Source organism: Oreochromis aureus, linkage group 3 (assembly GCF_013358895.1).
Source record: "Oreochromis aureus strain Israel breed Guangdong linkage group 3, ZZ_aureus, whole genome shotgun sequence".
In the NCBI taxonomy this organism is placed as follows: Eukaryota; Metazoa; Chordata; class Actinopteri; order Cichliformes; family Cichlidae; genus Oreochromis; species Oreochromis aureus.
This window is the reverse complement of record NC_052944.1, coordinates 23,501,289-23,516,073: the sequence shown is the minus strand read 5'-3', so window position 1 is coordinate 23,516,073 and position 14,785 is coordinate 23,501,289. Positions and strand designations below refer to the sequence as shown.

Below are 14,785 nucleotides of genomic sequence, written 5' to 3'. Positions count from 1 at the left end.
CCCTCACACACACACACACACACACACACACACACACACACACACACACACACACACACACACACACACACACCCCATATCGCCTGCTGTTAAAGATACGCGTCTTTTTATAAATCTGTCTGGCACATTTTTGTCTCACCTCTCAAGCATGTCTTCTTTTGTTTTGTATGTTGCGATTTTTTTTTTCTTTCTTTTGCCCGATCTCCTCTCCTCACGTTTTATTTCTGACCCCCCTCCTTTTCACTCGCTGTCGCCGACTGCCTTTTAGCACATTGTTTTGGACCTAAATAAAGCCGGTCAGAAATTAAACCTGCAGCTCAGATGCTGTTACTTTTCTGTGTGTGTGTGTAATGTAGACTCTTATCTGTGGTTATTGGTTTTATTACATGTGGGCGTACTCGGTTTAATTGAAGTGACCCTCGTTTCCTGTCTCTGCATGAATGAAGGGCTGATTATTTTTTTTTTTTTTTTTTTTTTTTACTTCCCCCAGTTTTTTTTAATCCCTCAAATACAAATGAACACAGTGTAATGTTTTGAAATTTGGTCTTACCTTAGTCGTATTTTGATTTGCACAGGAATTTCATGCATCTGCTGCGTGCTAGTCTTGCACAGGAAGTTGAGCTGATTCTGGTCACAGTCTCTCTCACTTCTCCTTCCGTCTCCAGCGCTCAGACCTAGTCTGTGTGGCGTGCGTGCGCTCGTGTTTCACTCTGTATAAGCCACAAATGATTACTCAAGACGGCCCTGTCGTGTTAGGGTGAATGTGTTAGATCAAAGCCACGTCTTTATCGATATCAATGCGAGACGTACGAGTAAGAGTCATTTAAGAGACGGGAATCTCGTTACTCTCCTGCTGCCATCTGCATTTTGTAGCACGAAAAAGATTTTGGAAGCATGTCCCGTTTCCATTGTTCTTTATTATTAATACACACATGGGCATAGCTGTTTGTGTATAAAAGGGAAAAAATATCTCTGGCACCTCTATATGTGACACCTCTGTTTGGAACAAAATATCTGTTAGGCACTAAATATCATATTGTATTGTCTGTTTTATGCTTCAGTAAGAAGGGAAAAAAAAATCTTTTATTACACCCGTATTCCTTCAGGGGGGAAGTCCAAACCTTTTGGGTGGGGTGACAGGAAAAACCCTGTTGACACATTACTGAAGACTGAATAATAATGCACAGGGTAACCGTGCAATAGAGAGAACAAATGCACAAATACTGCTTTAATCCATTTTTAGGGGTTTTCCCCTCTGATACACAGCTCCTGCGTAAAGTCCTGATGTTTCTGGTTCACTGCGTCATGATAGTCATCTGTCATCTTTTTTTGATGTCTTTTTGCATCATTTTATACTCGTCTCCCCCGAAATCCTTCGAGACATATTTGGTATCTTTATAAAGCTCTTGTTCCCCGCTAGATTTTCATATAAAATTCTGCGGGTTTGAACAAAGCTTGGCTACACAGCACAAGTTTGGATCGATGGACCCAGTGTTGGGGACTTTTGTGTTGTGTTTTTTCTTTTTCTTTCTTTTTTTCCATCTGATCATAGGATATTCAGTTTCACATGATTGCTGCCACATGTGGTGCATCTTTGTTATCTATTCAGTGGTTGTTTGGAGGCGCTCTGAAGTGAAAATCAGCATACATAAAGAGCCGCTGTGAGTCAAAGCGCGATCGTGTGCCAAAGCATTTGTGTCTTGATGGGGAATGGTCTCTCCCCAACTCAGCCACAGTGGTCTGGAAGGGTTTGGTGAGCGCTGAAACGGTGTCAACCACAAGCCGAGGCTGTCGCACGACACTTAACAAACACTAGCATTACATTTTGTGGTCATGCAGTAACTACGTGCCATTGTATTTGAATATTTGATCAAACTGCTTCCCTTTTTTATGAGCGTGACCCTGACTTTGAGGCTGGCTGATGTAACATTTCTTCTTTTTTAATTTGGTGTTTTATTTCCCTTTGTCAGGAGGGCAAGAACTGATTCCAAAGTGTTGACAACATAAGCTTCAAAATGAGTGACGGAGCCCAAAGATCTCATTAAGTATGGCACCGAATGCATGGTCTGAGTGGACCGTTACAGTCATGCGTGCTCTTATCAAACAAGTTTCATATAAGGAGGTCAGCACATGCATAGATGATCTTTGTAAGGCCAAGGACAAGGATTTTTGTTTTGTTTTCTCTACTCATGACTCTGTATGAGATCAGTGAGAGCTGATGTCACTTACATGGTCTTATACATATTGTTTTCTGTTTGCAAGGTGCAGCCAATCAGAAGAAAGCTGATTTAGCAGGAGGGGAAGGCAGATAAAACTGCCTGGGTGTGCACCCAGACCATTATTAAAGATAAAAATAGATTATTTTAAGTGTGACTTATACAAAGCTTCTCCATTAGTGAGTCCAAGATTTAAAAAAACAGAGCTGAAAATGGGGATAAAGCATCATTTAAAGATGTTCTATGTTTTATTTAGCTGCTTTAAGCTAACACTGTTGGATGTTTTAAAGGTTATGTAAAACTGATAGGTTTAGTTTACTATCAGAAGCCATTAAAGAGGCTGTGTTCCTGTGTTATAGAAGTTATATAGAACTCATGCTCGTGGTGTCTGCCATATTGGACACGATGCGTTCTCTGGTCACCGACTGGTTGGCGAGTGGCTCCTGGAGGATGCTGGCTGTGACTGGGTGAAATGACAAACGGGGTGAATGCACCAAAAATCTTGTTGTGACTGCGTTGGTCCCTCGCAGATCGCCACGGTTGCCTGTAGTTTACATGTAAGCACACTAAGTCGCCGAGCGGTAGTAAAAACAAAAAACCTGCAAACCAGAAACATAAAATATCTGTCCTCTGAGTAAAAAATCTTTTGAAATGTCCTGACTACAGCAGTAAGGCACAACTACAGGTCTGAGTAGTTGGAAACTACGGCCAACTGTGGAAGCCTGCTATCAGTCAACACAATCACACGGAGATTTTCGCCATCTGGTCTGTGAATACACTCTTCTTCCATCACTGGTGTTTGGCAGACGGTTGCAGAGCAGTCTCTAGGCAGACAAGCTAAGGTCCTGCTGTTAGGGGGCCACATGATTGCCAAACTGAAATTGTTCATGCATTTTACTTGTCGCTCCAAATTGTATATCTTTATCATTTTTTTTTTTTTTATTTTTAGTGAAGGTTGACTTGATCTAAACGTTTTTATTTAGGGTCTTTAGGACATGCATAAGATGCAAACCATCTTTTAGAAGCTTCCTCTAAGTGGTAACTGCCCTAATCCTGTATAAATGGGATGAAATAAATGTGATTAATAGTGTGCGTGTGCGTGCGTGTGTGTGTGTGTGTCATCCTTCCTGTGGGAGCAGTAGGTCACAGGCAGTATCAGAGGTGTGACATGTGCCCTGCAGGGTCTGACATCAGCAGGCCTGGACTGCGTCTTCTCTCTATAATCAATCAGAGCTGTGAGCACAGGAGTCCCCCTCCACTCCCCCCACCGTGGTTAGAGTGTGAGTGTGTGTGTGTGTGTGTGTGTGTGTGTGTGTGTGTGTGTGAGAGACACCAGCGACGATTTCATTCACTTCCCAGAGAAGGGTTACGTCCTTTAATAACGTAATCACATTCTAAATGCATCCGTGCGGACAAGTCCGACATTTTAATGAAACCACTGTTTTCCACAGAGTCGAACTGGAGTCATACGCACTCCCCCCGTCCACCCCGGCTTGATATCATTTTCTCCATGTGGTGTTTAAGTGATATCAGGCTGCTGCAGATCAGTTAAACGGCCTCATCTGTGTGGAATTCCAGGATCGTACCTCTATTAGTCTCATTTATAGCTGTTGGCGATCAGTAATTTAGAAAAAACTTCTTTTTTTTTTTTTAGTGTTGCAGTGAGACTGAAATAATCAGAAAAATAATTGCCTCATCATGCTTTCTCCTCTTCTTCTGTATCACCCACTCCCCCCAAAGCCCCTGTGTCCCACACACACACACTGAGGAGGCCCCTTGCTTTTCATAACAAAGGGCATGTCTAAGCCGAGTGTGCGGCCTAGTATAACGTGCTAGAGTGAAAAGCCGTGTGTGTGTGTTTGAGTGGGAAGCCCTGTGAGGATCCCCTGGCGTGTCAGGTGTCACTGACATCTGTGCATGTGTGGCGATTGGGTCAAAGTATGTTGCTCTCCATGCGCATGACGTGCTTTAATTGTGCGTCTAAGCCCGATCTTTCACCTCCGCGCCTCTCAGTCGAGCAAGCTTTCGGCTCGCGCCTGTGAAGGGGGGGTGGGGGTGTAGTGGGAAGTGAGAAGTTTTGGCAGAGTTGACAGAAGTAATCGGAGCACGGCCCTTGCAACATTTTTGACACGACATGAGGAATCTTTGGTGATGAGCTCAGCTCTGTTTTTGTTTTTTGGGCTCTGGTGTTTTCTTGCTCCCCCCTTAAACCTCGGATGGACCCAGGGAGAGCACAGCTTCTCTGCTAGCATATTGTGGAGGCTCTGGCTTTTCAGAGGTCGCTTTGAGTCTACTGCATGTGCGTGTATACACAAGGAGGGTTACCTCCTCTTAAGAGCCGGACGACAGTCTTCTGTGAAGTTGCACTCACGTCACTTCCTCTGTCAGATTAGAAAATAGCCGGTTTAATTTATTTCTCTTCTTCTTTCTCCTCTTCTTTTTCTTCCTGCAGAGAAGCGATGAGGAATTACCTGAAGGAGCGAGGAGACCAAACTGTCATGATCCTACATGCAAAAGTTGCACAGAAATCCTATGGCAATGAGAAAAGGTGAGTTTGATATGAAATGGGAGCTTCTTGTCTTAATTCACGTTTTGTTTTTTTTTTTCAGGTTTTGGGAATCCTTAAAAGATTTTGGTCTAGAATCTAAAGCAAATCTAAAAGTGTCGGTCAGTGTCTCAACCTCACAGTAACACATCACACAATTTATTTTTAAGCAGCCCCTGCTACATGTTACCCTGGAGTCTGCAGTTGTTTAGACGATTAGAACTTTGTGGGGGAAGATTTTTGTTTTATTTGTATATTTTAGTGGTCTGCCTCCTTGAGAACGTCTCGCTAAATAACAGACCATCACTGGACAATGAGATCCTCATCATTGTCATCACTGCCATTGTATGGATTTCACCATGCAGCGTATTTGTGATCATCCAGTCTCTCATTGGTTTCTGTGTTCAAGTTGTCAGCTTGGTGGTTTTGTTTGGTTCCAGCTCATTTTAAAGCTCATCAGCCTGCTGAATGTTTAACCCCTTCTTACAAACTTAAAATCATAAACAACACGCTGAGATTATGTGACACACCAAACAAACAGACTTTTCAAATTTCCAGCTTCACTGTCTGCAGACGTGTCTCAAAAAGATGTGAGAAAAATACGCTCGGCACAGCCACACACGCCTGTGGGTGAGATCTGGGTGGTCAGCAGCGTTGGTCAAGTTACTTGAAAATAGTAATTAGTGGATTACTTATCAGAGAAAGTAATTCCGTTACTTTACTGATTACTTATTTTCAAAAGTAATTAGTTACCTTATTACTTAGTTACTTTGGGAAAAAAAAAAAGAAACACAACCTGAATACGTTATAAAGCAGTAGACCTTTCAGCCTGCTGCATGGTCTTACTCTCTCTCGCACTCCATATTATCCATTGTTGATCTGCACACTTCGATGTCGCACACTCGTATGTCATTGTCATGAGACACTCTTACAAACAAAATCAGGGTTTAGTAATGCAGTTTGCTTACGGGAAAGTAACAGTAATCTAATTACCTTTTTTGGCAAAGTAATCCTTTACTCGATACTTGGAAAAAGTAATCAGATTACAGTTACTTTTAACACTTTACTGCCCATCTCTGGTAGCCAGCCGGCTAAATTTACTTCCTTAGTGATGCTGGCGGCTTCTCGTCTTCAGCCCGTGGCGATAATGCTGCTTAGATTGCAATCGGTCGACAGTTCTTGTAAACGCAGTGTATTTTTCCTCAGAAGTTTGATTATTTGTAAACGTGCTACAGGCACTTATTTATCTGTTTGCATCACAGTAATTCAAAGAACGGACACAGTTTAACATCAAGTTAAAAATCTAGAGAAAAAAAGCAAAAAAAAAATGTTTTTAAATTTTAAGGAGTTTAAAAAAAAAATGAAATTTGGATTCTTTGTTTGTTTGCTTTTTTAGTAGCTGAGCCACAGTTTCCAGGGTTTATGTTAAAAAGGTCTTTATGATTACGTCAGCACGGGTTGCAAACACCTGTGGCCCAGAGGCATTTATACTATCCTCTAATCTATATTCAACTATTGTGGCAAACACAGGTAGTGTACATTAGTCAAGAGGGGACGAACAAAAGCACATTCCTCAGCACAGTGCCTCTGTGCTGAGTGGCTGTGTTGAACCCTCTGACCTCCGATATCTGTGGAGGTCAAAAAAGGAAGCGAGAGGCGACCTTCTCCACGAGGCCACGTAAAGACCGCAGAGAGTGAGAAGAAGAAGGAGCTCCGACGGAGAGCTACGAGAATAAAAGAGGAAGAGGAGAGAGGGGGGGAGTCTCGCAGCACCGTGAAGCCTTTCGATGTGGGCTTTCACGGGCGAGCGCACATGTGACAACCTAATGTTGTCATTTTCATGCCATACCTGATGCTGCTGGTTAAACGCAGGGTGATAGCTCACCATCGTAACACATACTTTTTTTTTTCTTTTTTTTTTCCTTTTTTGGATCTGTTCCTCTTAGCTCATCTTCCTCGAGCCCTTCCTGTAACTATGCACTCACCTTTTTATCTCTCACTTAGAAGCATATTTTTATTGCTCTCCTCCACACCTCATGCTCATTTTGCAACTCTCCCGAGCCCCCCTATCCTCCCCCCCCCCACTCGGTTTCTTGGCCAAGGTGCAGCGCTGCTTGCGATCTCATCAGGGCCTATCTCTTGGTAAATCGGCTGTTGCACGCCAACTCCCAGACACCTCTGAGAGTTGGAGCGCAACAGAAGACAGCACAAGGGAGAGAGATAGGAAAAGAGGTTGAGACGAATTCTTCTGAGGACTTTTTTTTAGCTGTCTCATCCAGTTAAAGTGACAGTGAAGAGAAACATTCACACACTTCTGTCACACATATTTATTGCTGCTCTTTTGTGCATTGAGGTTGAACTTTTTCAGGTGATAAGCAACTCCCAAAGGCCGTGCTCAGATGTAGCTGCAGGTATTTGTTTAAACATCCTCCTGGCCTGCAAAAAGCTGCACTCATGTTGTGCGTCAAACCGCTTAATTCCTCCTTTTTTGTGCCTTAACAAGAGAGCGCCCCAGGAAAAAAAACCCAAAAGTGGACGCACTGAGAATGTTAATGTGCTGTCTCCCTCTTTCTAAGCTGCCTCTCTCGCTGTCTGAGCTTTTTATAGGAGGTGAAAGTAGACAAACACCCACAGAGACAGACACTGGTGTTGCGAAATAGGTCGCTTTCCAGTTCCACACTGACGCATATGAATTTATTTGAAGTGTGTGCTCGTTCCGTAATGAGTGGATTTTTCTTTTAACAAAGCTGAACTTGCGAGTTATTTCAAGGGAGTTCTTGTTTTCACAGTAGAAACGTGTGTTTGAAAGGAGAACAGAAGTAAAACGAGGGACCTTTTTAAAAATGGGGGAAGGAAAGTTAGATTTCATTCAAAATGCTGCTTCTCGTTTCTTGACACATCATTTTAGTTCTGGACCAATCACGGAAACATCTGCAGAATGAAGCGTGGCAGCGTTTAGATAGATGTTTTACTGTAGCTGTACACAACAGCTTGTTGACCCAGGAGTTGGACTCTAGCTGGAGTTTGGTGCAAGAGTGCCCTCTTCTGGTTCAAATTAGGAAGTGCACATTCAGGTCTTTTCTGTTCTTTCTCTTATTCCTCCTCCTCTCTTTTATTTCCCCACATTTACACCAAATCATCTGCTTGTTAAACCACCTAACATTGACCTATGACTCTTTCCAGCCTAAAAACGCCCCTAACTGAAGGAATGAACCAGAGTTTCCAACAACGTGGCAAAGAACTAATTTTAACATTATATCTTCAGACACTTCGTTATTAGCAGACTGTAAATGGCCTGTATTTGTATAGCGCTTTTCTAGTCCCTAAGGACCCCAAAGCGCTTTACACACATCCACCCATTCACACACACATTCACACACTGGTGATGGCAAGCTACATTGTAGCCACAGCTGACCTGGGGCGCACTGACAGAGGCGAGGCTGCCGGACACTGGCGCCACCGGGCCCTCTGACCACCACCAGTAGGCAACGGGTGAAGTGTCTTGCCCAAGGACACAACGACCGAGACTTTCCAAGCCGGGGCTCGAACCGGCAACCTTCCGATTACAAGGCGAACGCCCAACTCGTGAGCCACGATCGCATCGTTTTTCCATTCCTTTAGTTAGATCTACAAAAAAATATAATTAAATATAAATTTTACACCAACCAAGTGATTCCCAAAGTTAGCTAAAAACTTTGGTATATTATCTGCATTGTGTGCAGTGTGTCCTTAAAATTTGAGGAAACTGGACAAGTTGAGGACAAAAGAAGCAACAGATCTAAAAACCACCTACAGCAGATGAACAGTATCTGAAAGTCATGAGATTCAGAAATGGGGGGGAAAAAATCCAGCATAGACTTGAAACAGGACCTGAGAGATGCATGTGGCTCTTCATTAAAGCCTCATCAGAAATGGACTGAGTGGAAGTGTCAAGAAGCCATTCATAAGGAAGGGAAACGGGATAAAAGGCTGAGGTGTGCCAGAATACCCAAGAACTCGACTCGGTGACAACACATCTGATTGGATCTTTTTTTTGGTTCCAGTCATCATTTATGTTGTGCAGAGGTCAGGAAAGATGTACAACAGTGAGTGTTTACAGCTGTAAGATACAGTAGAGGCTCTGTCATTGTCTGGGCTGTATTTCAGTCAGTGGTGTTGGAGATCTTGTTAAAATTAGAATTATGAACAGAGAAAAGTACTGTCAGATTTTGATCCACCGTGTAAAACCATCTGGAAAGCATTTTTTCAGCATGACAGTGATCCCAAACACACTGCCAGTGCAGTAAAAGCGTACATGGATAGAAGAATGCAAAGTGAAGCACCATCAGGCATGGATTGGCCTCCCCTGAGCCCGGACCTCAACATTATTGAAGCAGTGTGGGATCATCTTCACAGAGACGAGAATAAAAGGCAGAAACATTTAAAGAAGAGCTTTGGTGCTTCGGGATTTTGGCATCTCTCAACAAATCTCTCAGTCTCAAAAAATCACCACAAAAACAAATTTACTTTCCTTCGTGACCCCTAAAGATTTAAATGCTGGCGATTATAACTGCACGTGTGTCGTGTGTTCCAGGTTCTTCTGCCCTCCTCCCTGTGTGTACCTGATGGGCAGCGGCTGGAAGAAAAAGAAGGACCAGATGGAGCGAGACGGCTGCTCCGACCAGGAGTCGCAGCCTTGCGCCTTCATCGGCATCGGCAACAGCGACCAAGAAATGCAACAGCTCAACTTAGAGGGAAAGGTACAACACTCACCCACCCACACACATACTGTCACTCTGTCACTTACCTTGGCACAGGAACATGAAGTTACTCAGCAGAAGCTGCCATAGCCGCGCGGTATAGCCTCCAGGCACCCTGCAGTAAAGAAACAGGAAGTCTGTCACATGCCTCCAGCACATTTGGATTTTGTTTTTCTGCTGTAGTGCTGATTAATATGCTTAATATGCATTAACAGAAATGAATCTGATTGTTTGTTATGTCTTTCTTTTTCTGCCTCCTCATTCAGAATTATTGCACAGCCAAAACCTTGTACATATCCGACTCTGACAAGAGAAAGCACTTCATGTTGTCTGTCAAGATGTTCTACGGCAACAGCGCGGACATCGGCGTCTTCCTCAGCAAGAGGATCAAAGTCATCTCCAAGCCCTCCAAAAAGAAGCAGTCCCTCAAAAATGCTGACTGTGAGTCATTTGTGATAAGTTTACAGAGGTTCGCTGTGAGTGTTTACCTTTTAGATTCACTCTTCATGTCAAATCAGTGTGTAGCTCAGTCTGCCAGAGCTGTAAATTTAAACCCTGACAACAGCCTTAAACATATTAACATGCGCTTAACACACCATCATGATTTACTGCCTAACCAGCTAGAGTGTTTCACGGGTCTCTCTTTTGGTTGGCACGCTCGAGCCGCAAAATCATTCAAGATATTCGGTACAGCGGTACAGACCACGGCCCGGACGTGCCGGCCTCGTACCCTGACATCTGTTTGTAAACTGGCTCTCTCTGTGAGGCTGTCGGCACTTTTGCAGTTTATTTTATGGTTTGTTTTCAGGCCTGTCAGTGTTGTAAGTTACCGCTGATGTAAACTGAAAACGTCCCGCTGTTGCCGCTTCACACTCGGAGCGATGCCTTAGGTAACCGGCAGGATGCTTTTATTGTGAAGACTTGATTGCATTTACCACAGAGTCAGCAGAGCTTCATTAGCAGCTCAGGGAAAAGTACTTTGATTCTCACTGCAGATGGAAAACATTGGATTGGTTGTATCTCATCTAAGATTCACTTACCCTGTAAAAGTATTGATCAGCTGGAGTGAACATGCCTTTACTAACACGTGTGTGTAGATGGGAATTTTTTTTGGGGGGGGGGGTATGTTTAGATGAAGTAAGAGCGTAAATGAGACCAAAATCTAACCAGAGTCCAAGCAGAAAGACTGCTTTGATACAAAAGTCTAGAAGTGAAGACAAGAACAAAGGTTAAAACCTTGGATGAATGTTAAACAGGAGGAGGAGGCACATAGAAGGCATAAAGTATTGTTTTTACAGTATTTAAAGCACCAATGGGCATCTCCCCAATTCCTGCACCAAAACATTTAACAGTAAATAAGGTTTGACTTCTTTCTTCTTTAGGGAGCCAATAAGAAGGCACATGTGGGGGTTTTCTTACAGCCATTATGAGGATATTGAGAAAAAGCTTAAAGCCTTGATTAAACCTTAAATTAAGCTACTGATTTCCATCTTGCACTGAATATTCTGAAATCTAAACCATATTTGAATTTGTGACTTCTAACTTCATTTTTCTGTTTGTTTTATTCTTGCATATTTTATAGCCTTCTTAGTTTTTTCATTACTTTTTAAAATTTGCTTAGATTTTTATATGATTTAATGTAATTTTTTTGAAAAATAAAGTGTTGAGCTAATCGTTTAGTCGATCGATACTATTTCTAACCACCAGAGGGCAGTGTAGTGAAAAATGGAGTGTCCCATAACCCAGTTATGTCACAGATGGCACGCCTGTGCCACACACAGGACATGTCCTGCCGGCTTGCAGACATCTTATCTCTCTGTTATCACGCCGACCTGAAAGTAACCTGTTGTTTTTGGGGCGTTATGTAACCGGCCGTGTCTCCACGCTTTCGTCTCCGCCCACAGTGTGCATTGCATCAGGGACCAAGGTGGCACTGTTCAACCGACTGCGCTCCCAAACAGTCAGCACGCGGTATCTACACGTGGAGGGTGGCAACTTTCACGCCAGCTCCCAACAGTGGGGCGCTTTCTACATCCACCTGTGTGAGTCTCCATCAGGTTTCATATCTGTTACACAAGCTTCTGATCATTCACGAGAACAGCGATGCAGTTTGACAGCCTGTCACCTTGTCTACATGTCACACTCTCTCTGTTCATTGTAGTCGTAGCTTTGTTCTTTGTTGTAGTAATTACACATGTGATTCATCGCAGACAAAGAACGTGATGGGCTGATTGATAGATTGAATGTTGGCTTTAGTGTATAAACCACAGTGAGGCGTGTGGGCAGCTGGTTGCAGACACTGACTGCCTGTTCCTGTGCTTGGTGTTTGCAGTGGACGATGAGGAGTCAGAAGGGGAGGAGTTCACTGTGAGAGACGGTTATATCCACTACGGCCAGACGGTCAAGCTGGTCTGCTCTGTGACCGGCATGGCCCTGCCCAGACTGGTAACAATCACACTGTTTCACAAAAAATGACACACTATGAAACTGTGATGCAAGGATGGCCCAATCCAGCCTTTCCTGGTTACATACCTAAGGTATTGAATCAGATGAAAGTGAACTGGACCAACCAACTAGTCTAAAACTAAGAGAAACGCGTAGATATCGAATTAAACGTGAGAGCGGTTTAATAGGCCATATCAAAAACTGTCCAAACAACAGTATTTGAAACCATTAATCACATTCTTCAGTGATGAGTCATGTAACACTGCGGCACATCGTATCGTGCATATTGAAGATGGCACGTTATGCTCCAAACAGACACGAAGAAGAAGAAAAAAAACACACTTAGAATAAACTGGCTACTACAAAAGCTGTTCACTTATTATTATTAAAATATGACAAATTAAGGGTCACCTCTGTGTTTTATTCTGGACCTCGAGACAGATAGGAGCATTTGTTCGGCAGATTTCCCTGATCTAGAGGGAGCATGCAAGCATAAAAGATCAATCCATGTAAAACCTTCTTCTAATAAAATCTTAAAATCGGTTTGCAAACTGACTGACAGCCAATACGTGGTATCGCTAGCACGTGCCAACTAATGACCACGCCGCAGCGTTTTGGACCAGCTGCTGTTGGCTAAAGCAGTGACAGACTGACGTCCGAATACAGAGCATTACTTTAATCGAGTCGAGACAAAAATCGAGGCATGGATAGCTCAGTTTCAAAGTCTCTGAACCAGAGGAAAGGCTTCCCCTTTGCAGGTAACTGGAGATGAAAGAAGCTCATTCCAACGACATCATTAATTTGTTTTTCAAAAGTTAGATTGATGTCAAAGATCACTCCCAAGAGTTCCTTAAAAGGGCTGAGGTCATAGAGGTTAGCAGCACCAAACACAGTGGACCCCTCTTTTCTGTTTAAGTTAATCAAATTTAAACTTACCTTTGTAATGTATCCACGGTAAAACACGGCAAATGCTGAACGTGAAATAGCAGAAAACCTTTTTAATAGTGAGTTTTTCTGAAAAGAGCAGCCTAATGTTTATACCGTATTACTCATGTTTTGACTGAACTTCTCGTGATATTGTTTTCTTTCTTCTGTCTTTTCTGCTTGTGTCTTGTCCCCCTCCTCCTTTATCTCCCTGCTCATGTAAACCTGCATTTCATTCCCCTTTGCTTCCAGATCACTGTAATTTTTTTCCTTTCAATTCAGTTTCTTTCTTGTTTTATGCACTTAATTTTCTCCAACACTCACCCTGCCCTATTCCTTTTTCCCCATTCTTCAGTCGGCTAATCTGTTCCCCTCTCATGTCCTTTCAGATCATCCGGAAGGTGGACAAGCAGACGGCGCTGCTGGACGCCGATGACCCCGTCTCCCAGCTCCACAAGTGTGCCTTCTACCTGAAGGACACAGAGCGCATGTACCTGTGCCTTTCCCAAGAAAGGATCATCCAGTTTCAAGTCAGTGTCACTCTTATATCTCTACGCATCATTTCAGGGTCGCGGTCGTGTCACCCTCAGATTAAGTCAATCATACTATTCACAGATGACTGAGGATGATTGCTGTAGCGTTCTGAAAAAGGCTCCAGGCAGCCTGACTTGACATTGAATTTGAGTTCAGTTCTTCTTCTATGCTTGGCTTATTTTCCTGTGGGTAGATGTTTTGGTCAAATTGTCTTGTGTCTCACCCCCCCCACCCCCACTCCACCAGGCCACTCCATGCCCAAAGGAACCAAACAAGGAGATGATCAACGACGGCGCCTCCTGGACAATCATCAGCACAGACAAGGCCGAATACACCTTCTACGAGGGCATGGGCCCCGTCCACTCGCCTGTCACCCCGGTGCCTGTGGTGGAGAGCTTACAGGTATATGGAAGAGACCATTTAGATTTTCTAAATTCCCCCCTCTAACAGGACATTTCACCTGCACTACATCCCAGGTTTATTTATCTTGTTTGCCTGCAGCTAAACGGCGGCGGGGATGTCGCCATGCTGGAGCTGACGGGACAGAACTTCACTCCAAATCTGCGGGTCTGGTTCGGAGACGTTGAGGCTGAGACCATGTACAGGTGGGGCTTTGCTGGGATTCACTGGGATGTGTCTTCCTCGCCTCTCTGCTGCTTTTTAAACATGTTCTAGGTTGCCAGGTTAAGTGAAGGGGGGAAAAAGAAACCACTGTGGCTAGATTTTTTCTTTTTATCCCAAGATTGTTGTCCATTATGAGTAATCTGAGGAGGTAATATGTACTATAGTTACTGATAGTTTTGGTTTGCTAATTTCCACCTTTATTTATGGACTTCACTAGAATTGCTTTGGAGGATTCAAAGTTTGAAATAATCCTCACTTGTTCTATTCGTGACCTTGGTGCAGCCCCTCATTGTAAAACAAGCCACTGTCCCTCCCTTTAAGCCAGTTGTCTTTTGATTGGCTGCCCCCTGTAAACCACAGCAGGTGGGTGGGACTTTTGTGCTCACAGACAGAGCTGTGGCTCAGGTGGTGGAGCAGGTCACGTACTAATCAGAACGTTGGTGATTCAATCCCTGTCTGCTCCTGTATGCTGCAAAAAGCCTTCCGCAAGATACTAACTCCAAGTTCTTCTCAGAAGAAAGCACTTACATAGAAAAAAGTGAGGGTGAATGAGGCAAGTGTAAAGCCATTTGAGTGCTCAGAGTAGAAAAGAACCAGTCCTTTTACCATTTACCTTTTAGCTGTGTACCTGAGATGGCCACATTAGGAGTATCCCATTTCACTGATGTCATACAGAGCTCCCATAGTAGGAAAAAAACAACTGAGGTTTTAGAGTAGTGTGATCATCAGAGAGAAAGATCCATCCATCTCTTTTCCTC

At 43.5% G+C, this 14,785-nt stretch overlaps 1 protein-coding gene across 1 annotated transcript in view; it reads left to right on the top strand.

Moving 5' to 3' along the window:
• Positions 1 to 14,785, top strand: part of rbpjb (recombination signal binding protein for immunoglobulin kappa J region b) — a 51,756-nt gene that overhangs the window by 31,688 nt on the left and 5,283 nt on the right. The window contains exons 3-10 of the mRNA XM_031749329.2: positions 4,669 to 4,764; positions 9,335 to 9,500; positions 9,767 to 9,941; positions 11,405 to 11,542; positions 11,833 to 11,945; positions 13,259 to 13,399; positions 13,650 to 13,805; positions 13,905 to 14,008. Coding sequence (XP_031605189.1) covers positions 4,669 to 4,764; positions 9,335 to 9,500; positions 9,767 to 9,941; positions 11,405 to 11,542; positions 11,833 to 11,945; positions 13,259 to 13,399; positions 13,650 to 13,805; positions 13,905 to 14,008 — 1,089 coding nt within the window. The remainder of the gene's footprint in view (positions 1 to 4,668; positions 4,765 to 9,334; positions 9,501 to 9,766; positions 9,942 to 11,404; positions 11,543 to 11,832; positions 11,946 to 13,258; positions 13,400 to 13,649; positions 13,806 to 13,904; positions 14,009 to 14,785) is intronic.